Here is a 25,635-nt window from a genome sequence, read left to right on the forward strand (position 1 = left end):
TTGCTATTAATAGATTTAATTTATTGCCAAGGCTCCTTTTCTTAGCCCTACGCATTCAAATGTGTTAGTGGAAAAGAAAATGTCAGAAATAATAACGAATCTTAATGAGTTCAAAACACTAGCAATCATATTTCAGTTTTCGAATTCAACGCTGATGTGTTACGTGGATATAGAGGGAATCTCTAAAAATAGATTTTATTTTTCACTCAATTCATATGAATACATTCAGACAAACATCTCATACATGAGGAAGAAAAAAAGTTTCGCTAAGTTACATCCTTAAAAAATAAATATCAGGAAATTTCCAGAAATGCTGCATAAAAAGTTTTAATAGATGTTTTTCACAGAAAAATATTGAAAAAAAATGAAAATTTAGAACACTATTAATTTTATCAACTGTTATATAAACTCAGATTCACAAATTAATAGATTTCTTCTTAATTTCATATAACTTCATTGATTTTAATTCAACAATAAGTAAATTAAAACCTCAGATTACAAGAATTAGATATTTATTTTAAAATTTAAATTACATTAATTATACTAAAGAATTACATAAATTAGCATTTTTACTTAACTGTAAATAATAAATACTTTTCAGAATAACTTACAGGTTTCATTTCAGAAGGAGATTCAGTTGACTGTTCTTCATTTTCTACAGCTGAATCATCAGTTGCAGCATAGAATCCAGTTTGAAATTTCAAATTTATATTAGGCGGTAAAAACATTCCAAAAGCTTGTTTGATTTCAGGATGGTTTTTTAAGATACAGTATATTTTTGTGAGAACTCCAACAATATTTGAGTTAATATTTGAACTAAAAAAAAAGAAGAGAGAGAAAAAAACTAAAACTCATAAACAATGAACTATTTAGCTTCATAAGAACATTGAAACATTAATAATAAGTAGAAGAAACAAATTTTTTTAATTAATTAATTTTTTTAATTTTAAATTCTAAAATGATAGAAAAGAGAAACACATTAAACTTTCTCCATAGTAAAATGTGTTGAAATGAAATTTTTTTTATTGCACACAATTTTTACGTCATAGAAACACTAAAGAAGTAGTTAAAAATATTCTTAAAAAATTATTATCCTTTCTAAATTAGAAAAATATTAAAATAGTTCTGTAAAGTTTGAAAATGATAAACAAAGTAAGCAATTTATAGTTTTGCTAAGATTAATAAAAATGTAATTACCATAAATAGAAAACTTGTAGCTAAATTTGGCACTGCCCAACTTTTTTTGATTAAACAATTTTTAATAAAATTTGCAGCTTAATTTTTTCTGATTCCCTTACTCGCTTATTATAGATCTGTGCAAATCTAGAGAGATTTTCTCTCCCCTATAGCGAAAGTATTATAAAGAACATAAATTATTTTTACACATCACTTCTTATTCAGCACACCCATAGAAATGATTTATTCTGTACAAGATTTCTCAACACCATTAACACCAGTTATCACTTCAAAAACTTAGTATTTTATGCTGGATTTTTTTTTTTTCAATTTCTCTTGTCCATTATCATCTTGTACACTATTATTAAATTTTTTTCATAGCAACACTAAGCAGTTTAGAGAAAAACATAGTTTTAAAACTCCCTTTGCCAAAGACGAAAAAAAAAAATTCAATTTGCAGCAAAGGTAAGAAAAACAAGTCTACCAAAGACTTGGATCAAAAACATAAAAACTATACAAGAGTTCAAACATAAAGTTAAATATCAATGACAAACAAAATACTTTATACATGCTTAAAATAATTTAATCCCCAGAAAAATGATTCCACAGTGTATTTTACAAATTAGCCGAGTCTGCTGTTGTTCTTCTTAATATTAATTTATACACACACACAGATATATATATATATATATATATATATATATATATATATATATATATATATATATATATATATATATATATATATATATATATATATATATATATATATATATATATATATATATATATGTATATATATACATTTTGTGATTTAAAAACTTCATAATCTTCAAAATTATGAGGATGGTAAAAAAAAAAGTTTGCATGTCTTGAATGCTTAAAAAAAAATGAGTTAACTAGAAGATTTGAAAAACGTGATTCAAAGTCCAAAGGTAAAGTTACGTCTCTATGACAAACAAAATAATACTTCATATATGCTTAAAATAATATAATGATAGAAATCTCAAAAAAAAGGATTCCTCAATGTTTTTAAAAATTAGGAGAATATTTCCAATTCTTAGACAAATCAGCTGAATCTGTTGTTGTCTTTAATATTCTGAATATAACAAGTAAAAAAGAAAACTTTATTCATTTTTAAATTTAAAAACATTATGAATCATATCATGCTCCAAAATTATGAAGAAATGCCAAGATAGTAAAGGAAAAGTCAACATATTTCAAATGCTCAAAGATAGGTGCCCATTCTCAAGACTTGCTAGGCACGAATGCAAAAACAAAAGTGATTTGAAACAGAAAACAAAGTTACCAATGAAAAAATAATGGTGAAAAAGAAAATTAGAAAAACCACAAAAGCCAAGAATGAAAAAAAATGAAAAAAAGAAGGGAGAAAACAAAGCTAGAAAAAACTACAGTGGCAGAGGGAAGCAAATAAAGGCGAACTGCATTTCCACAGGTAATGGAAAGATGGTGAGGAACTCCCGTTATTAATAAGGGAACTAGCATTCAAATAAATGAGACAAGATTCCAGGACATGAAGTTGAGTTGATATTACAGGGATGGAAAAAATTTTGGCATTATCAAAATCAAGTCTTGAGAATGAGCAACTATCTTTAAACTTGCAAAACATGTAGACACTTCATACCTCCTTCATAATTTTAAAGCAAACGGAGCTTTTAAATCCTTAGGTATATCTTTTTGCTTTTAGTTTCTTGGGATTATCCTTTAACATTTTGAGATAGTTTACATAGTTTTTAGGCTTAAAATTTTTAAAACTATTTATATATTTACAAGTTTTGTTAATCAATTATTGGAACACTGGTAATATTTAGCGACATTGAAAAAGAGTCATTTTTCATAAATGAAATGGCTTTTTCTTGATGGCAAGTTCAGCACATAATATTGGGGAAAATATTAGCAAATAGACTCACATAATTACACATTAGCATAATTGGTATTGGATAATGAAAATAATATTAATAAATCTATAATTTAAGAACCTGTTTGTATCCTTGTAATGATACATGATTGACATTAGTTCTGTAAATTCAGATTCCTCCATTTTCGATTTAGCCAATTCTCGAAATGAAACAGCACCACTGACAGTGGGTTTAAAGGGTTGTTGCTTTTCAACAATTTGTTTCATTGCCTATAAAAAAAGTAATAATGTGAAACATTACTACAGAAAGTATTTCAATGTACACATAAACTGCAAGCATAAATTATGAGTTATTATCATGTCTATTAGATATCAATGAATCAAAGATTTTATATATATATATTATACAGGGTTATTCATAATTCCCTCCGGGGTTTCGAAGCGTTATAGTAAAAAAAAGAAGATGAATATGAAAAAAAGAAACATTTGAAATTATTCAAGTTTTACTTACATACATTACAGGTGTTCTATGTGTGAACCCTTGGTCACACTGCATACATCAATGTGATAGTCCAGCCAGTTCATGCCCGGAGGGAATTATGAATAATCCTGTATATATATATATATATATATATATATATATATATATATATATATATATATATATATATATATATATATATATATATATATATATATATATGTAATGATACATATATATATGAATTTATTTTTTGCTAGTAACCACAAAGACACTTTTGTACAGAAAAAGAAAACTTAAATAACTTATGTTGATAAGCAGTGTAATATGCAGCAATAACCTAATAAATGAAGTTCAAGGATCAGGACATGAGAGTAATCTAGTTTTCTTCAATATTTTGATACATTCTTTCAACTAAAATGTGCCTAAAATTGAATTGTTATCTTTCTCTTTCATTAAAACAACTAAGAGGTAAGCATACATATATTTTATTACTTGGAATATTCATTTTAAAAGTATTATATTCCTGAATTAAAAAAAAATCAATGAAGAAAAATTGTCTTTACTAATTCATAATGTAAAATTTTCTGTCGATTCAATGCATAACATTTAGTACGAGCTGAAATTTTAAAGTATTCAATAATTTATTTTTTATTTACTTGTTGGCAAACAAAGGTATTTGATAAACCAAGGATGAACTACATTAGTGCACAAAATGTTGCAATTAAGTTCAGCCTTTGTTAACTAAACAAAATTCAGTGGAGCACCAATGCCGATTTTGCCCATGGTAGTTTTTTTGACTTTTCGCAATGGGGTGTAGAAGCAGGTGTTTCGGTTAGGTGGTCAACCGAACATGTAACCTCCAGTGTTGAGTCCTCAAGTCTGCTTCGTAAAGGCTGAGTCAACCTTGGTTGGTGCAAAAAGCTAACTGGCCTTTAGCCTTGGTTTAACTTGTGATAAATAATAATTTTTGATACCAATGATGTGTTAATTGTTAAAGCATATATCAGCATGATGTAAGTATATAATTCAGATAAGTTTCTTTGTTTTGAATTCAAGAAATTCAATTTTTTTTTCCTTTAGCGAAAATCAATAAGTTTATAAGTTTTTTATTTAGTAAGTTTGATACATTTCTATATAAAAATAATCTATATTTATTTTAAGATCTTAACTATTGCATGTACTACTTTGGTCAATAACTTAGGACATGTTTGTTGTCTGAGTACTTTCAAAATGCCATGTGTTTAAGCCTATGCAGAAGGACATTGCTGAAACAAAAGTACTAGACTACTATAGGTTTTAGAATCTGGAGAACAAACTGAGCCAGCTCAGATGATGAAGTGATTTAAAAGAAAGCATGGAAGTTATTTCAGATTTGGTGAGCGACAAGCAGGTGTGGAAACCGCTACTAATTAAAGATAATTTTAATTTTATATTTAGTATTTGATAGATATTCAAGTGCCACAAGAAAATTTAAAAGTTTTAGTTCTATAAAAAATACTTTTAATACACAAAATGCTTTAAAGTTTTTACTTTACATTTATTTTCTCTTATATGGGCTTCTTAAAATATTTTACACTAAATATTGTAAATGACTTTGAGAGGATAAAAATGTCTCAAAAGTTTTTATGTGAGACATTTTTATAATATGGTAGCAAAATAAAAAAAAAAATTAATTACAAACAATCAGAATATATCTTACAAAATGATAGTAAGTTAATTTTTTAAAGCATAATAGATGTATATTTTTTTTAATTAAACAAAAATGTTTGTAGTTATTGTATAGCTAAACACATTTTTAAAAAAAATAGAGCTATTTAAGAAAAAGTATTTGATACCCACAAGAATAACAACGAACATATTTTAATATTCTAAATAAAAAGGCACAAAATCAAGAAATAGTTTGACTATGTAAAAGTGGTATATGTACATTGTTTATTGATTCATAAGACAATAATGTTAGATAATTTTAACATAAATGTTAAAAATATTTTTTATTTGAAAATAAAAAAAGAACATTTATTCTTTAAGACTTACACACACAAAACTTTGGATTTATTTATACAAACATTAATTTTTAATATCACATCTTACATAGAAAAGCACCCTTTTAAAATGGATGGCTAGCAAAAATGCTAAATTTATAGAGCTTCTATTAATGAATAAAGTTTGAAGTTTCCGTGATTTGAAAGTCATAAACAAATCCATTTTAAAAATTCATTTAAAAAAAGGTAAAAAAAATTTAATATTACTTCAATATGAGCATGATTGAGAAGAGCTATTCGTTGTTTCCGCAAATTTTCGTGAACCTCCATTATGGCCTTTCTGAAAAATAAAACAGATAAAACTAATTTTATAACAATTTAAAGGTACTTTTGGGTTATCTGAGCACAAGCGAAAAGTTGACAAAAATATAAAGAGCACTGCCCCAACTTTTTTATTTAATTTCATTTTATTTACTTTTTTAATCACTTCACAAATCTCAAAAAAATTATACATTTCCTTGAGCCTGACTAACCAAAAATACTAAAATTAAAGTACTTTCTTGACATAGGAACTTGTCAAGAAAGCTTCAGAATTTTAAATATAAATTGACCCAAAACTTAAATGCCCCTACAAAATAATGTACATAATTTAAAATTACATTAGTAATTCAACAACTTCTAAATAAAATAATTTAAACATGCATTAATTTTTTTGTATCATACGTTTTATCGAATTAATGTTCAGTTAATTCTTACTACCCCTCATTCACAATTCGGAAAAAGAGTTTAATTCTTCATAAGAAATTTAAATTGATTAAATAATCACTTGAGACTTATTTTGTAGAGATTTCAATAATGAGGGCTAAAAAAATTTATTATGACAAATAAGCAGCAACTTTGTTGGTAACAAAAAGCAAAAATAAAACATACCTTGATAAACTACTCCAACGACATTTATACTTTATTGTTAGGGACTTTGAAGAATATACTTAGCACAACTAAGAAGTTGTGATGGGTGTACAATAAATAATTGACATAAAATAAGATTTGCTATCAAATTTTAAAGCATAGAAATGGCATTAATTTGCGGAATGATATTGACTCGAAAATGTTTAAGAGTTTCAACTGTTTAAACTGGAAAATATTTTAAACTACAAAAATAATATTTGAAAGTGAAACAAATATTAAAAACTGGAAAAACTGATTGAAACGAAGCTGTGATGCATAGTTTTCGTACATAAAACGATGATATGGAGATTCATTTAAAACTTTACACTTTTATTAAAGACTTGCTTTTAGCTTACTTTTTAATCAACAAATTGGGTGCTTCAATGTGTATGGACGGTTCTCACTGCATAAGAGAAATTCAATTGTGCATGCGAAGTTGTGACGAGTCGAATATGCGAACTATGGGTATTCGTATTATCCCGATATGCGAAAAAAAACCTTCAAACTGTACCCGATTCCATTGCCCTACAAGACGAGAGTAGAAACTCCATTAAAGGACCATTCTCACTGCCTGCAATTTTTTCAAAATTTTTATTTAGTTATTTATTTTTTATTTTGGATCAATTCGTCGTGGCGTCAATAGGTTGTGCACAATTTGTTAGGGGACGACAATTCTTTATGAGCACAGCTCTTCGCCTCGAAGCATTATCGTGGACACAATTTTTCTCGACAATTATTTGTCATGGGCACAGCTCGTTACAATGATAATTCGTCTTGGGCTTAATTTGTGGCTTGCAAAACTCGTTGAAGTGACAATTCGTCATGAGCCCAATTTCCTGAGGTTTCGAGGTGGGTCTTTGGAAATATTTATTCTTAATATATTTCTTGTCAGTTGTTGTTGTAGATCATTTACGCCACACTAGAGCTGCGCAATGGGCTATTGGCTCCGGTCTGGGAAACATCCCTGAGGATGATCCGAAGGCATGCCATCACAATTTTGATCCTCTGCAGAGGGGACGGCATCTCCGCTTCGGTAGCCCAACGACCTGCACGTGAAGTTGAGCACTTTACGGTAGAACATTTAACGAAAACCAAAACCACACACCCTTGGTCCTTACGCAGTCTGATCCAAGTGGTCATCCACCCACGCACTGATCGCAGCCAGTGATGTTTGACTTCGGTGATCTGCTGGGAACCACGTCTTAACGATCAATTCACTGTGGGACATATTTCTTGTCAGAAAGCTATATAATAAATGATTCCTGAATTCCCTTCTCTCTTCTGTACTTTTGTTGGAAAAAAAGGGTGTGATTTGTGGGTGAAAATTTAAATTCTTCTAGACAAGCAAGTGAGGTATTGTTTCAGATATATTTTTTCACACTGAATTGAATGAAACCAATCTACAGAGGATCGAGCTAATAGTTCAGAAGTTATAAGCGTTTTATGTACGAAAAGAACAAATTTGTACTTATAACTATTTACCCCTCTGAAAAGAAGGACTAATTTGCTATGTGCTTATATATACTTTGCACTGATATGCAAATGCTATCTGAACATGCAAATATTCCGATGTAATTTTTTAAGCTAAATTAAATGTGACTAATTTCGAGACTATCAGACTAATAGTTAAAAAGTTATACGTGTTTTCTGCATAATAAGTGCAATTCAAAAATAATACTTTTTTATAAAACAAACTTCATTTCAACTTCTGAGATGTAAGTCCTAATTTTAATTTATGTTTGGTCAAATAAGATAAAGCAAAAAAAAAAAAAAAATACATATAAAACCAAACCTTTTTGTCTGTAAAACAAACGTAAGGTGCTTAAATAAGTACATTTACAATATTTCGTACTTTCTGTATACAAAAGGGTTGGTTGGTGTTGTATCCATGGGGAGAACTATAGATATACATGAGTGTGCAAAACACTGCCGGCTAACTCCTTGATGTTGTCGGAGTACAGACTCTCGATATCAAAGGGGGAGAATTTTTCAAGCTGAGTCAGGGATCTTAAAATCGCAGGGCAGTCAAAAATATGTTTTGGTGTTAGTGGAATATCATCACAGTTGCTGCAGAGAAGGTAGGTTCTACTATTGCCATCTCCCAGGATCTTCATACCTCGATAGTGATAAGTTCTAAGGCGGATGATAGTTTTGGTAAGGTCTCTATTTGCATTTATTTCACAAATTTGAGAGTCTTTTTTAATGGTGTTTTCTCTCAGACGGAACCTTGCGATCGCATTAACATCGTCAAGAGAGACCTTGACGATATTTTTATTATTGAGATTTCTCCCTTCCTTGGCAAGTTGATCTGCCTCTTCGTTTCCAGGGATGCCGACATGCGCGGTCATCCATTGCAGAATACATATCCTGTTTAGTTTGTCAATTTCTTCCATTTGGTGTTGGATATCATGTGTTAGCCTTGATTGACCTTTATTTAATGCTTCTAAGGCAGCTTTGGAGTCATTTGTCAGTGTTGTTGAGTAAGCTGTATTCACGCAATGCATTATATATTGCTCTGAGTTCACTGATGAAATTTGAAGCGATGGAACCAGTGCCCAAAGAATGGTTTATGGTTGCGCCTTTTTTGAATAGTTTCGTCAGCTGAGCCTTCAGTAAATGCGTGGACAATGCTACTTTCCGACATTGCATTGATTGTTTGCATGCCCTTTTTAAAGATAACTAATGTTAATTCCTTTTTGGAGCATGGGACAATGAGATTGGTGTTGATAGTTGTATTCTTGGGTAAGCATTTAGAGAGTTTCCATGGGGGATCATGTATACAAAATAACCCTTATATATAACTTCTTAATTATTTACCAGATCGATTCCAATTAACCATTAAAAAATGAATCGGAAAATATATCTTACATGTTCCAGATATTCTTCGGATAGCAATGTGAAGTACGTACAAAAGTCTCATTCGATTCGACTTGAAAAATACTTTGGAAACTTGTTTAGATAGCAGTATTAGATTCATAAACAGGTACTAGGACAAAATTGTACTATTTGTTCATAAAACACGTACAATTTATAAACTATTAGTACAATCCTTTCTGGATTGATCTTTGTAGTGATTGGTTCACGACAGCGATGACTCACATAATTAAATAATCAAGAAAGTAGGAGTTTTATCAATTTCCTGAACTTTGTAAACGAATTTCCTTGAAGAAGAGGAGGTTAGAAAAAAAAGAAAATATTTGATACTAAATTATTATTTTTTCATTCATTTTGTTTCTCACTTAAACTTTTTTTACTTTTAGAATTATTGAAGGTTAAAGATGATTGGAAAAAAAAAATTCAGATCAAAATAAAGTATTACACTGCAAAAAATTTGAACGACAAGATTCGAATGCAAATTGAAGATATTTGCAATATAATTTATAATGAAGCATTACACTGCGAAAAATTGATATTGAAAAGCCATAGTCATTACGTTAAATATGAACTGATTTAAGCTGTGATTTGGAGCGAAAAAACAAGAAGAAAAATAAGGTTAAAAATCTTTCACTGGTTAAAAATTTAAATGGGTCATGTTTTTAGAACAAAAGGATAAATTCGCTCTTCAATGTTAATACAAATGCTATGTAAAATTAGGTAACCAAACTATTTTATGGAAAAGGCAAAATAAAAGTAAGTTTCTTAATTTGATTTTACGAAATATATATCAATTATTTACTCTATAACGCGGTCAGTTTTCTTGAAATAATGTTACTAAATAATGCATTTATTCGTCACAGAGAAAAACAACACATGAGATTGAAATAATTAAATGAAAAAATATTAAGCATAGCACATTGAAAATAAGTAAAAGAAAATCTAATGTAGCAATAAATTTCTTGTTACTTTTAAAAAATTAATTAAATTTTTTAAATTAATTTTTTTAACAAATAAATTTTTTTAACAAATTAATTTTCTTTTTTAAAATTTGCTTCGTTTTATAGTGTTTCGATTTAACTTATTATTTTAAGGAAGTCACTTTTTACAGCAAAAGGTTTTGAATATTTTTTCTTTGTTTTTTTAAAAATCATGAATCTTGAGCGAAATTTAACAGAGGATAATTTAACTAGTAAATGTTTACATGTGAAATGGGCGTTCCGTGAAGACTGCACTTAAAAATACATTATTAGAAATCTTGTCAAAAATGAAGCAAAGAAATGTATGCACATTCGGAGTTACAAATTATTATTCAAGAACCGTGGTGGCTCTGGAGATAGAGGGTTCGCCTTCCAATGAGGTGAACCGAGTTCGAATCTCAGCGACGGCTGGTCAATGCGAATTCCACACCCGGCTCTCACCGACCACAGTGCTGACGTAAAATATCCTCAGTGGTAGACGGATCATGAATCCCCTTGCTGACAGTCTAACCGTGGGAGGTTTTCGTGGTTTTTCTCTCCATGTAACGCAAATGCGAATTAGTTCCTATAAAAAGACCTCCAGGAAGGCAAATTTCTCCCAATTTTTGATCCAGAAATTTTCTTGTCTCCTGGATTGGGTTTCAAATTACAAGGCTGTGGAGTTGAACATTCGTAGTCGTGAACCCAAAAATTGGGTCAGCTGTTGAACGGCTGTTCTGAAATTATTATTTAGGGCAATAAAAATATCTAAACCTGTTTGCTTGCCGGTTGGAACAAATGAGTTAGAAAGTCATTCCTAATAAAAAAATAATAAAAAAATTAAAAAAAAAACACTTTAAATTTCAGCAGGTAATAAATATGGTTTTGATGTTTTCCACCACGTTTTTTTCACTTATAGTTTGATAAAGTTCAACAGCGTTTTTGTTACGTAATTATTTAAATAGTAATTTATGAAACTTAGTGTGTATACATTTTTATTTCCTTTTTGACAAGCATTCTAAAAAAAAAAATTGATGTTACGGGCGTTTGTTATGATTCTGTTTACTTTTTATAGAAATTATTTCTTATTTCTGTGAGAAACGCAGAGCAGAGTAGAATTTGCATGTTAAGTCTTTTATGCGTAACAGAAGCTATATTAAATTTAATTTAAAGTAGAAAAAAATCATCAAATCTAGATGGCTTAGAATGATTCATATATTTTACATCTGAATAACAATTTCTATATAAACCATATTTAATTAGTGTCCTTTAAAAAGTAAATCCGTTTAACGGAAATGGACGTTTCCTTATATCGAAAAATAAAAAAGAAATTGTCATACAAGTGTTTCATTAGGATTTATTTTGCAGAGACAGGATAGTTCTGCTTACCATAAAATATAATTTATGTTATGGCTTATATTTGGAAATGCTTGGATTTGAAGTCAAAGCCTATCATAATAGATAATTTATGCATAATATATAATTCAAGCAAAGAGTTACATTTAGATTTGAAGACAAAGCCTACCATAATTTATAATATATATCATAATATATAATTTATGCATGATGTATATTTTGTAATATATACCATAATATATAATTTATGCAAAGAGTTATTTTTGGATGTGATGTCAAGGCTCAGTAGTTTTTTTAAAGCTAACACGTGATCAACAACAGAATTTTTTTTTCTTTGTACAAATAAATATGCACTACCACTTTTTTAAAACGGGTGGTTTTCATATATAGATCACTTTTACCACTTTTTTTCATCTTATTAAGTACAAAATGAGTCTATAAGATTTGCATTATTTGTTTGAAAAAGTAAAATAATAACAGCGTCATTTTTTGTTAAAGAAGTTTAGGAGTAACTCTCTTAAACCACATCGGAGTGACCACATTGTGTAATTAACAGACGCTAGATGCGGCTAAGCTACGCCTAACTTAATAATTTATAATAATTCATTCTAAAGGTAACAAAATCGAACAGTGATGGAAACTATATCGTAAGCACAAACAGAGTGGACAAGAACCAGGAAATGAACTAAAAATTAAAGGGAGGTTATTAGGGCATCTTGGGATTGAAGCCCTTGACGTTTTAGATGTACAGTACGCAAAATAAAAAAACAGAGTACCCTATTTAATTTTCGATTTAGTAATCGTATTTTCAAGTGCTAAACAATCTGAAAGTTTAAAGAATCTTACTTTGGTGATCTAACTAATTTTTGTAGGCGGTACTTTAAATTACGAAATCGGACAGAGGAACATTGAACATTTTCTAAAACAACTCAATATTAAGTATAGTTACAGTTTTAAGGATTCGGTTAATTATCACGCTGAATCAGTTTTCGGATCATATTTAATTGGATACCCGCAAACGACGTCACACGTGTGTCGAACCTGATTGGCTTACCCACGCATGACGTCGCTTGAAAGTATCCAATTGTTACAAATGTTTTTATGACGCAAATTGTTCCTCAATAACAACTCTTATTATATATTTTTAGAATTATTGTCAAAATTAAAAAAAATAAATAAATAAACGTTAGAGATTTTAAAGTAATATTTAAGTGAGAAATAAGAAAACGCTATCAAAGTCTGACTATTGAAGAAGACAGATGTGATAAACATCAAAATTTGTTAAATTGTCAGAAGAAACCGGAAGCAGTTGAAGGATAAGAGGCAATCAAACATGTTTTGATGCTTTCTACATTTATCTCCTACGACAGTCATTTGTCAGACTTCGATAGAGCTTGTTTGTTTTTCCTCAAAAATAATAATTTGAGCCTACAATGCGCTGAAGCAGAGGGTTTCGGTCCTGTTGCCTTTTCGGCCCCCGTTGTTGTTTCAGTTCCGTTGTATATAAATTTTAAAAAAATTACCCAATTTGCAAAACGTTCTAATGTAATCGCAATGATCTTTATTGCTACTTTATTAATTTTTGGCTGCTAACAGGAGAAACAAAAATGAAGGTAGTTAGCATAGCGATCGTTATTTATTTATTTATTTGTTTTCCAAATTTCACAATCATAATACATCATTACATAATAATTAATTTCATTACTCAAATTATGATTAGGGCCATTGAAACATTACCACTGTAATTTAAAAAAGTAAGAAATGGGACATCAAAATAGACGAATTGAAAGAACAAGGGACTGAATCGGGAAAGGGACCAAAATGACAAAGGAACCGTAACGGCAACGAGACCGAAACGGCGGGACCATAATGTCATGAACCCCATCTCTTATATTTTTTTTTGGTCTTCCTTTTCGGAAAAAGTTTCTATATGTATATACATTAAGGTGACCACTACGGAACATCCTTTGTATCATAAAACATTTGGATTAAGCCTTTTTCTCATGTTATAGAAAGAAGGCATGGAAAACAGCAGAAAATGGATTGTAGCTTTAGAATGTAGCTTAATCAGTTGCATAGTACAATGTCCATACAGATTATTTGGTTTGCTTTATGTTTCCTTTATAGACCGATATGAGACGGAGAGAGACAAAGCAGCTATACCCATTTTCACGATGTATTTAATCAATAGCATATTAGGTAAGTGATGCAATTTTTATCTTAAATATTATAGATTAATAATAAAATGTGCACACTCATAAGATGACCACAAAAATTAAAATCTAGTTTAAGTAATTAGCAATCTACTTTCTGACTTCTACATGTACAGTGCGTAAAATAAAAAACGAACCACCCTGAATAAGTATTGATTCAATAATCGGATCTTCAGGTTCTAGGACTCATGCTTAATGATTCAAGAAGGTGACTTCAAATATGCTAATTAATTTGAGTAGACAATATTCTAAGTTACGGAATCAGACACAAAAATGTTCTTTCTTTGAATACATCTACCTTTTTTTCGAATGATTCGGATTTCTGACCCTCAAAATATAGGGGGTAGCCGCAAAATGGGAAATATGGTCACTATAGTTTGGTCAGGAGAGCAGTCCAAAGTTTGGACCCTTAATGTTTATTTTCCTTTTTGCGTATTTCGCCATATCACGAGAACTTTTATATCAAATTAAAATATTTTTGCTCATAATTATAAAATTCGTTTATCCAAAGATAATTCCATGCAAAATATAACTTTTAGTAAATATTTATTATTATTTTAATTAATAACATTCTAAAATTTTTGAATTGCAAACTATAAAATTTTTTACACTATTTTAAAGGATGTAGTTTTACATGGCTAAATTCAAAAATTGATCGAAATCGGTTGAATAGTTCCTGAGAAATCAAACTTTAAAAATAAGGCTTCTTTAACACAGTATTATTATAAGGTTAAATTGCTAATCAAAACAGTGTTCATTTTTGTAGACTCCCCACATGGAATCTTGAGCGTTTTGTAACATCTCGGTAGCCATTTTAAGTTTTAAAACAGCTGAGAGCCCATACCTTACACCATGTTTTTAAATTTTCGAGTTTCTAATTATCAAGCATGTCAGGAGATAATTTTATGATTTTCAAATGTTAGTTCCAGATCCCAATAAATTTATGTTTTACATCCTATAGGATTAGAATTGTAATCTCAACCAGATATTATAATATTTCGTTTGGAATGCATTCTTCAAAACAATACAGAATCCACGCTTTTGTATTGTTTTGAATGCTTTAGGTGTACCTTACCTTACGCTACCATTAGCTTTAAAAGGATCGACACAAACATATTATCAATGAAGAAAGATGGCTCTCTTTGTTTGACAGCCAATGTGTGAACAGCCAGTGTGGCAAGAGGTTTAGAAAAAAAGGTCTGCAGCAATATGTTTCTCGTGCGCAAAGAAATGCACTGGGATATTAAGTGATAAATGTCTTACTCTTGCATGTCACTGGCAGACCTCATAATGCTCGTGAAACTCAGCCCAATGCTGAAAAACCTTAAGTATTAAGTCTGGATCCATTCTTCTATAGCCAAGATATAGCATCAAGTGACTATTGTCGACGTTGAAAGAAAATTTGTCTTGAACAAGGTTTTCTTTAGACAATGTTGCAAAAACAACAGCCTATAACTGAATCAATGAGTTTGAAAGAGATTTCGATTAAGACTTTCAACTATACCCAGATAGCAAAATAAAGCTTATTTTCTCTCAGCAAAAGCCTTTTAATGTAAACCTAAAAAGGTTTTTATACGATTTACGTGTAAACCTTTTAATCTTAAAATGAGATCTTTGACAATCTGCTCTATTCTACGCACATTGTCCTAATCCAGAACTTTGGAAAACAACCTTCTTTATAAAAACCTTAAATCGAGGTTGTCTTAGGGTTATCAAACGTGAAAAGAAATACTTGAATAAAGCTAGTCTTAAGGTGAAAATAACCTTTAATTTAGATAATTATAAGGTTTCTTTTCGTAACGTCTTGTATGCTCAGCTAAAATCCACCTTGTCATGAAATTTTAATGGACAATGCAATTTGATCCTATCGCTAGCTTTACGTCAACTCAAATGTCAATATGGACCTAAGTTACCATTTTAAAGTGACAGTACTTTTTTTAAAAAAACTTTAAAAATAATTTTTAACCCTTTTTAGATGAAAGGTTTGAAACTGCAATATTTTTGCTTTATTGAAAAAAGGTTTTTAGTGCAAACATTTTTGTGACAATAAAATGAAAATTCTGACCCAAGGTTTCCATAACGGTACATGCTTTTTGGAAAGTTGGTCCTTCTTTCCAATAAATGCTCGAATAGGTTTGGCGCTTGAGTAGAAAGTAATTAACAAGTTTTCCTTCTCAACTCTCATGTTTGCAATTAATAAAAATGCTTTACTACCGTTGTTATTACCTTAACTTTTTTTTATGTTAGGGTCTTATATTATGAAACTAAAATTAAAATTAAAATTTTTTTTCAGGTCCCTTCATAGGCTGGCTAGGCCAGAAGTTTGGCCCGGAGCGAACTACATTAATTGGATGTCTAATATCCTCAATAGGATTTGGTGCAACGTTTTTTGCTGAAGATATTATGGTTGTTACTTTTTTTATAGGCATTGTTCACGGTAAGAATTTAAAATAATACTTATAGTTTAAAAAAAAAACTTTTTTATTTTCCTCTTGATAACCAGCCGTAATAAACTTTAAATCCTATCCTAAAAAAAAAAAAAAAAAAACCCTACCGGAAGTCTTGGGGCCCACTTCTGACCTCATAGCATTGACGCGACTATTTCTTTTTTTGACGTTCCGGTTTGTTCGCATATACTCGGAATACTCAGTTGTTCTTCTCAGTTGTTCATATTTTAAAATATAACATGAAGATATGAAGAAAAAAAATATTTTGTTGTTGTTAATTTACGTCGCACTAGAGCTGCACAATGGTCTATTGGCGACGGTCTGGGAAACATTCCGAAGGATGATCCGAAGACATGCCATCACAATTTTGATCCTCTGCGGAGGGGATGGCACCCCCGCTTCGGTAGTCCGACAACCTGCGGGTGAAAAATATATTTTGGAAAACTGATCGTTGAGATGCGGATTAACGCAATTTACTTTAACCAGCAGAAATTCTTCGACCAGAATCTTTTACCGGAAGTTGAAACAACCTATACTAATACTGCCCCCTACCGTAGAGAACAAGAAACACGGTCGGGAATATGGTAAATATACATTACCTTATAGTAAAGAATTATCTGAACTTTAAAATGGATAAATAGCTTTAATTTTTAAAAGAAAAGATATGAAACTTTTTTGAAAAATCAACTATTTGGCAAGATTTCCAACCTAGACAATAATCATTAAAATAAATTAACAACTTTTAATTTTCGTGAATATTTATGGGCCTAGAAAGTGCATGGTTGGAGAATAACTTTGATTTTCCTTCATATTGGCATTTTGCGTTATTTTCCTAATTAGAATTGCGAACTCTAGTTAATATATACTAACGAAACATAACAGACAATAACAACTGTTACAAACTCATAAAAGTTATAAAAACAACTAGCTAAACTATTTTATTAAATGACAGAGGTTTCGAGGAATAGCCTGAAGCTGCTATTCCCTATGTTAAAGTATCAGTAAAATAGCATAGACATTTTTCGGCAATTCGGAATAGTAATGGTAATAATGGTCATATAGTAATGGCGTGACTGATTTAAGAGGGATTTTACCTGCTTTCAAATTAGTTTACTTTAAACATTCAATTAGAAATATAAATTTTTCAAATAAACTTTCTTTACTGATTATAACGAAACACTATTTAGTGAAAAAAATTTTTACTTTAATTATAAAACTTTTATTTTGTAAATCAGGAAATCAAGATTACAAACTGTCTGAATATTAAAATGCATGACTATAACAAAAATTCTTTCTCGAAAATTCACATTTCAAGCCAAAAAAGTAGTAACTGTGTTCATTTTGCCTATGTACCTATCCATAACGCTAATACTATTCATGTTCTATGTTTATTATGTAATACAAATACTAATACTATGTAATACAAATACTAATACTATGTAATACAAATACTAATACTATGTAATACAAATACTAATACTAATATTGTACCTATCAGTTTAATATTTGCCAAAAATGTTTTTAGTCGAAATTGAAAAACATTTAGATCTCCTAAAAGGGGCCTAAGGTTAGGGGGTAAAAACGTAAATTTTAGAATTTTTTTTAGAAAAGCATAAATAAATACAATAAAACTTAGCTTTTACACTCAAAATCTGCTATCCAAAAATCTACTATAAAAATATTCCGTATGAAATATAACGTCTTAAAATCTAACTCGAAATATTCATAATAACCTAACCCAAAAATTGAATGTATCGAATAAAAAATCGAATCGAATAAAAATGTACATGTACTGTCAGAAAAAAATAAAAGTTTTAATGATGATTTCGAGAGAACTAACCCTTATAGTTTATAAATAACTTGTGTCTTTCACAAAAAAAAGCTTTAGGCCCATAATAGGCCAGTCAAAATGTGATCATAGAGTAAACTTTTTATCAATTTGCATTTTTTTAAAAATAAATTCTGCGATGAACTCAAACAAATGCAAGTATTTAAGTTTTTTTTATGACATATGTATTTAAAGAAATGTTCCTTTCATTGTTCAATAATTAAATTTATTATTTCAGGCACTGGACAATCACTCAGCTCAACTTTAATTTCAAATATTATTCAAAAACACTTCAACGAAAACTTTAACACTGCTAACGATATTTATAAAGCCGGATCTTGCATTAGTGGTTTCATTTTTCCTCCAATTGCCATTTATTTACTTAATGAGTATGGAACGTCCGGGACATGCCTTATTATATCCGGCATTTTGTTAAATGGACTCCCATTAATCTTGTTGGTAATGAGAACTGATCTAAAACTCAAATGTGCAACATTATTTCATGAGACGCGTAACTCACAAGAATTTTCAACAAAGAGAAGTGAATGTACTGTGCTGAAAGATGATCGAAATTTGAGCCTTCAAAGTAGTTTGAAAAAGGAAAGCTCAAGTAGTGACAGAATTGAGAAACGCGAATCATTCAATACATTAGAATTTACAAAAGAATCCATTTTGCACGATACTTGTAAAACAAGCAATACATTAGAATTTACAAAAGAATCAATTATACATGATGAAACAAGCAAAACATTAGAATTTACAGAAGAAACCATTTTACCTGATAATCGTCAAATACGCTGTAGTTTAGAATTTATTGAAGAATCCATTTTTCAAGATAACGGGGAAACAAGCAATTCATTAGAATTTACAAAAGAATCTCTTTTACATGATGGAACAAGCAAATCATTAGAATTTACAGAAGAAACCATTTTGCCTGATAATCGTCAAGCAAGCAATAGTTCAGCGTTTAAAGAAGAATCGATTTTGCGAGATAATGGTGAAACAAGCAATGCATTAGAATTTGTAGAAGAACATATTTCACATGATAATAGTGATGAAAATAAGCAATTAAAAATATATACATCTTCAAGTTTTTCTGCGAAAGGCTTGAGAGATAATTCAAAACAAATTTCTACACCAACAGATACAAGTAAAAACCATACAATATATTTCTGGAGAACTATGAGAATTTTTAAGAATTCTACCTTCTGGTGTATATCCACACTTATAACACTTGAACACTTTGTTACCTCAATAGTTTTCACTACTTTAATTGATTACTCCAGAGATAAAGGAGTACCGAGCGAATACGTAATATATCTTGTGACATTTCCTCCTTTGTTTGACATGCTGGGTCGTGTTTCCCTGGTATGGATAGTGGATAAAGGCTATATGACATACAGTTCATTTGTGGTTGTCGCAAACTCCTATATAGCTATAACTGTTTTAGGAATGATACTGTCAAGTAATTTTACAGAGCTCTTAATAGGAACTTTGTTCTTTTCCTATGGAACAGGAGCACTCATAGCCATTATAGCAGGGCAAATGTTCGATGTTTTAGATAAAAAGGATCATATTATGGGCATGTCTTGCAAAGGTATTCTATTTGCTCCAGTTAGTTTTGCCTCACCTCAATTAATAGGTAAGTAAAAAAAGTTTTTCAAAAGTCATAATGAAACGAAATTATACAGAGTAATTGATTAAGAAGCATAGTTTCAATGCACTATAAATCAAGAACAATGTAATATGTTATTTTTTACCTACAAGAAAAGTGCATGGGATTATTTTAAGTCTTGTTAGAGACAGTCGCAAATGGTTTTTTGTGACCCCTTTGTCACACAACACACAGCCGGTAATGCATTTGCGCCCTAACGCATCTTAAGGTATCAGAATCAAATCCATCGATAGTGATGAATTCCGCTTAGTTTTCACTAATGATGCGACATTCCACGTCAGTGAAAAGGTAAACAAGCGAAATGCTTTATTTCGAGAAACGAAGAATGGCTAATTCCCAGATCAACATGTGAGAGTTTTCCCTAAGGTAAATCTGTTCTGTGCAATGTCCAGAAAGAAAGTGTTCGGCAATTTCTTTTTTCAAGACTAAACTGTCACGGGAGATGTTTTTTTGAATATGCAAACTACTTGGCTGATATTTAAGTCTACAGTTGCAGGATGACACAGGCAACTTCATTCTCCAATTGGATGGTGAAAAATCACACTATTTAGCCTACATGTGAGATTACCTTGATGAAATATCTCCTTCACCGGTGGATTGGGAGAGCAGTTGACTTCGACAAGCCACTTACCTTATGGCAATTCAAAAGTTCTAACCTAACCCTTATCACCTTGTGATTTCCACATGCAGGGTTATGTACAGTTTGTCTATGGAAAAACTTCCCTTACCACAAAGTCTAAGGCCATCTGCTGCTATGGAAACAAGAAAAAGAGCATTTCAAAGAGGAGAGTTTTTCTCTTCCCTGATTCCCTTAGGGACCCGAGTCAAAACGTGTCTTAAATATTGACCTATCACCCCAACTTGAAATAGTTAAACCTCGTAACCATAGTCACCGCTACTGCTCCAGACGAATAGTGAGGGGAGTTCTTTCCATAGACTGACTGTAAAATATAAGATATTAGTTTCTCTCCTTCCTGTTTATCTAGCGGAGTTGAAACATCGTATCACAGTCATTATCAATGGATTTGAGTCAGATATCTTAACACGTGTTAAAGGGGGGGGGGGGGAATCGATTACCGGCTAGATGTGTGACGTGTGACTAAAAGGTGCAGATTACATTGCTCTTCATTTATAGAGTATTGAAATTATATACTTCGTTACGAATCACCCTGTATTTTGAACTCTGTGTGCTGGCAGATATAAGGTAAAATGTCCTCAGTGATAGACGGATCATGAGTTAGAATCCCCTTGTTACCGGGCTAACCATGTGAGGCTTTTGCGGTCTTCCTCACCACGCAGCGCAAATGTGGCTTAGTCTCTTTAAAAAATCCTCCAGGAGGGCTAGTTTGCTGAATGCTTGATCTAAGTGTTTTCTTGTCTTCGGGATTGGGTTCAAAATTACAAAACTGCGGAGTTGAACATTGCTAGCCCTAAACTCAGAATTGGGTAGGCTGTTCAACGCTGATTATAAAATAAAATAAAAAATATAATTGTTTACTGTCATTTTATCAACATTTTTATCAACAAAAATGCTTATAATTCTTATTTATTGAGATTTTATTATTATTTAATAATAATTGACCAGGTTTCAACGCTATAGAATAGGCATTTTTTAGGGTCTCGTTCTTTCAATTTAATTTTCAACGAACCAAACAACAAATGAATTTGGAAGACTCCGCAAGCTTGACATGATGCTAACTCAAAATAAAAACAAACGGCACTATTTTTTAGAATTATAGCCAAATAAGGGATAACACTCAAAACATGGCAAACCTTACACTTTATTTATACTGTGATATTAATTTTATTCAATTTGTTTTAGGCTGACGACCTGCTAGAATTTATAAACTTAACACTCAAATCATGACAAAACTTACACTTTATTTATGCTGTGATATTAATATTATTACATTTGTTTCAGACTCACGACCTGCTAGAATTTATAAACTTAACACTCAAAACATGGCAAACCTTTCACTTTATTTATGCCGTGATATTAATTTTATTAAATTTGTTTTAGGCTCACGACCTGCTAGAATTTATAAACTTAACACTCAAAACATGGCAAACCTTACACTTTATTTATGCCGTGATATTAATTTTATTAAATTTGTTTTAGGCTCACGACCTGCTAGAATTTATAAACTATAGTAAATTCTTATAAATGGTAAAATTAAGAGTAAATTGAAACTTAAATCACAATAATAAAACTTCCTAGAATATTAAGCCTGTTCACGCAACGCCTCGTAAGAATAGTATAAGCGGAGGGATACACTGAAAGTTTTTTGAATTTCTTCCGGTTTTAGAAAGCATGTTATTGTTTACATTCAGTCAACCATCCATATTGACTTGTTATTTTAGTTTTTTTACCCTCTAATTTCATATTTTTATTTTAGGTTTCTTCAGGAATGATTTAAAATCATATAATGGACTTTATTATTTATGCATCCTTTTCTGTTTCATATGCTGTGCATTAGCTCCTATACCAGCTCGACTTACAAAAGCAAATAAGCTGCGGAAGAGAATATTTTTACAAAAAAGTATAGCTGCATAAGTTTGGATCTTGTTCTTAAGACACTGCATAGGATGTTACAAGCCTTTTCAAAGCAACAAAAACAAATAAGCAAATAAGACTTACAAAAGCAAATAATCTTCGGAAAAGAATATTTTTACAAAAAAGTCTGGCTGCATAAGTTTGAATCTTGTTCTTAAGACACTGCATAGGATGTTACAAGCCTTTTCAAAGCTCATAAAAGCAAATAAGCAAATAAGACTTACAAAAGCAAATAATCTTCGGAAAAGAATATTTTTACAAAAAAGTCTGGCTGCATAAGTTTGAATCTTGTTCTTAAGACACTGCATAGGATGTAACAAGCCTTTTCAAAGCTCATAAAAGCAAATAAGCAAATAAGACTTACAAAAGCAAATAATCTTCGGAAAAGAATATTTTTACAAAAACGTATAGCTGCATAAGTTTGGATCTTGTTTTTAAGACACAGTATAAGATGTTACACGAAATTATAGAATGGCATTTTAAAATCATGTATGGGAAAAAGCAAAAAGGAAGCCTATGTTGCAATGTGAGAAAGTCTAATTCAAAACTCGAAGAGAAACATATACGTCATGTATTAAGAATCCTTTCTGCGTTATTATAGCTCAATATACGAAAATAATTAGCATAACAAAATAATATCGCTACAAGAGTGCATTGCTGTATGGCTGGGTTAGAACTGCTTTTGCACGGAAGATAATGTGTAAAATTGAAAGAATTAAGGAAGAATATTTTAAAATTATTGTTGGAAAAGGGCAAGAAAAAATCTCGCGTTACAATGCCAATAATTTTCGTTAGTTCAGAAACTGATAAGAAGCTTATGCTTTATTTCCCATGAATTTTATTTTGCTTATATTGATGCATTTTATTTATGCTTCATGTCAATTACATAAAACAAAATAAACAGGTTCTGTGTCAAGTATATGAAAGCATATAATCATGTTCCACGTCAAATATATGAAAGCAAATAAACAGGTTCCATGTCAAGTATATGAAAGCGAATGGACAGGTTCCATGAATTATTGCAAATTATTTTTTGTATTGATTTATTTTTTAGTATGATTTACTCTTGATGTCCATAACCATTTTTACGCATGATTTCGAGTTGTTTTTAGGTAAAGATTAAATTTATGCATGTAAATATGAACAAATTTGTTTGTATGCAAAGAAATGTGTGAAATAGTAAAATTTGTAAATAAATATATTTTTTTTAAAAAAAATAATGCTTTTAATTTTCTTTTTTTGGTTAGGAAGGCTCAAAAAGTAGTGATTGTTTTAAGCTCAAATATCATTCTCTGTGATGTTTTATCACATTTTATACAATTAAATACATACTTGATTCGAGAAAAAGTCCGTGAATGTGAACAAATAAAACATTCTAAACATTGTTTCACACCTGATAAAAATTTTGCGCAAAACTATCCATTAGATTGGATGAGAGGATTTTGAAGAATATAAAATTGGTCGCCCTATTCGATCAATGTAAAAGAAAGGTTACTACTTTAAAATTAAAATAAAAAGTAACAATTTATGTAAAAAGAGAAATAAATAAATAATTCAATAATACAAGCATTTAAAATTAATTATAAATAATGAAAAATTATAAATATTAAAAATTATAAGTAATTAAAAATTATAAATAATAATATTGTCATAAATATTGTAAATAATAATATTGACAACCCTTCAAAGTTCCTTCTTATCATCTTTTCCTTTAAAGTTGAAGTGTAAAATAATATGTATTTTGCAAAGTTTATTTTTTGTAATTGTCTAATGAATGTGTTACAAAATATTTAAAACAATGTTTCACTCGTAATAGTAAAGAAGAAGTAATTTCTGACGTAAGAACAAAAAATTATATTAAAATAATTACAAATTGAAAACGTAAGTAATATTACCAATAATGTGAACATCTATGTAAAAAAAAGGGGGGAAATTTCTACAAACAATGGTTTGTAAAATATTGTGTGTATTAGTATATTTTAAAGCAAATCTCTATAAGTGACTTCTACTGCAGATTAAAAATTAAAGTTATTCAAAAGCATTTATTTTCAAATAGATTTATATTCTTTTTAGTACATTTTTATTAACTAGGTTATTCGTGTACGAGGATAGTATTTTGCAATCAAATTTCGACCAATTTCCGATTTGCTTGGAGGGGTCAAATCTCTACTGGAGGTCTATGGTAGCTGAGATCTATGGTAGTGGAGGTCCATGGTAGTGGAGGTCTATGGTAGCTGAGGTCTATTGTAGTGGAGGTCCGTGGTAGTGGAGATCTATGGTAGCTGAGGTCTATGGTAGTGGAGGTCTATGGTAGAAAAATTTCAATCAGTTTCTGATCGCTACAAGCAGAATAAATTTTATTTTATATCCAGCCCTGAATAGCTGACCCATATTTGAATTTATGATTATTAATGTTTAACTCCGCGATTTAATAATTCTAAACCCAACCCAAAATACAAGGAAATTTTTAGATCAAGCATTGGATCAAACTATACTTCGCGGAGGAATTTGTAATGGAACTAACCCTCATTTGTGTTACCTGGAGAGGAAAACCACGTGAACCTCCCCCGGTAAGCCGGACAGCGAGAGGATTTTAATCCATGATCTCTCTACCATTGAAAATATGAGTATGAGACGGGTGCGAGCGAAATTCGAATCGACCATCCAGTGCTGAGAGTCTTATCTAGGTCGCCTCATCGGGAGAAGCAGAATTTATCGTTGATTAAAATTTCAATCACTTTCGACTAATTAGATTTCTCAAATTTTAAATGGAGCTCTGTACCTTATGCATACCTGCTAACTTTTACGCATTTGGCGTAAAATTTTACTTCCATATTTAAAGTGGTGGTGGCTTTCTATACATTCCCTGCATTTATATTTTATTTTATTTTATAACCGTCGTTGAGCGGCAGACCCAATTTTATGGGTTTATGACTACTAATGTTCAACTCCGTAGTCTTGTAATTTTGAACCCAATCCAGAAGACAAGGGAACTCATGGATCAAATATTGAGAGAAATTTACCTTCGTGGAGGACATTTTGATGGAGCTCACCCGCATTTGCGTTACATGGAGAGGGCGATTACGAGAACCTTCCACGGCTAACTTGATGGCAAGGGGACTCTAACCCTCGATCCGTCGCCTCATTGGAAGGCGAACTCTCTAAGAAGACTCTCTATGCCTGGTCGGTAGGGCGCTGGGCCCATGTCCGAGAGTTCGTGGGTTCGAACCCCACCGGCCGAAGATTCCCCGTGTAGTAAA

At 30.6% G+C, this 25,635-nt stretch overlaps 2 protein-coding genes across 3 annotated transcripts in view; one reads left to right on the forward strand and one right to left on the reverse strand.

The window, feature by feature from the left end:
• Positions 1 to 6,773, reverse strand: part of LOC107436511 (paired amphipathic helix protein Sin3b) — a 42,736-nt gene extending 35,963 nt beyond the window's left edge. The window contains exons 1-4 of the mRNA XM_043050337.2: positions 6,452 to 6,773; positions 5,789 to 5,861; positions 3,177 to 3,325; positions 612 to 816 (exon numbers count right to left, since the gene is read on the reverse strand). Coding sequence (XP_042906271.1) covers positions 612 to 816; positions 3,177 to 3,325; positions 5,789 to 5,851 — 417 coding nt within the window. The 5' untranslated portion in view covers positions 5,852 to 5,861; positions 6,452 to 6,773. The remainder of the gene's footprint in view (positions 1 to 611; positions 817 to 3,176; positions 3,326 to 5,788; positions 5,862 to 6,451) is intronic.
• Positions 6,774 to 9,952: 3,179 nt separating this feature from the next.
• Positions 9,953 to 23,081, forward strand: LOC107436506 (uncharacterized). 2 transcript variants are annotated; one of them, XM_016048251.4, is made up of 5 exons: positions 9,953 to 10,099; positions 13,671 to 13,857; positions 16,165 to 16,308; positions 18,385 to 19,788; positions 22,218 to 23,081. In XM_016048251.4, the coding sequence occupies exons 2-5, from the start codon at positions 13,680 to 13,682 to the stop codon at positions 22,373 to 22,375; spliced, it is 1,884 nt and encodes a 627-aa protein (XP_015903737.1). In that variant the 5' UTR covers positions 9,953 to 10,099; positions 13,671 to 13,679; the 3' UTR covers positions 22,376 to 23,081. The 2 variants fall into 2 exon arrangements, with proteins under 2 accessions (XP_015903737.1, XP_071042927.1); XM_071186826.2 differs by having other exon boundaries at positions 13,786 to 13,857.
• The last annotated feature ends 2,554 nt before the right edge of the window (positions 23,082 to 25,635 follow it).

Source organism: Parasteatoda tepidariorum, chromosome 9, assembly GCF_982258835.1.
Source record: "Parasteatoda tepidariorum strain Cologne lab strain chromosome 9, Ptep-v5.0, whole genome shotgun sequence".
NCBI classification, from domain to species: Eukaryota; Metazoa; Arthropoda; class Arachnida; order Araneae; family Theridiidae; genus Parasteatoda; species Parasteatoda tepidariorum.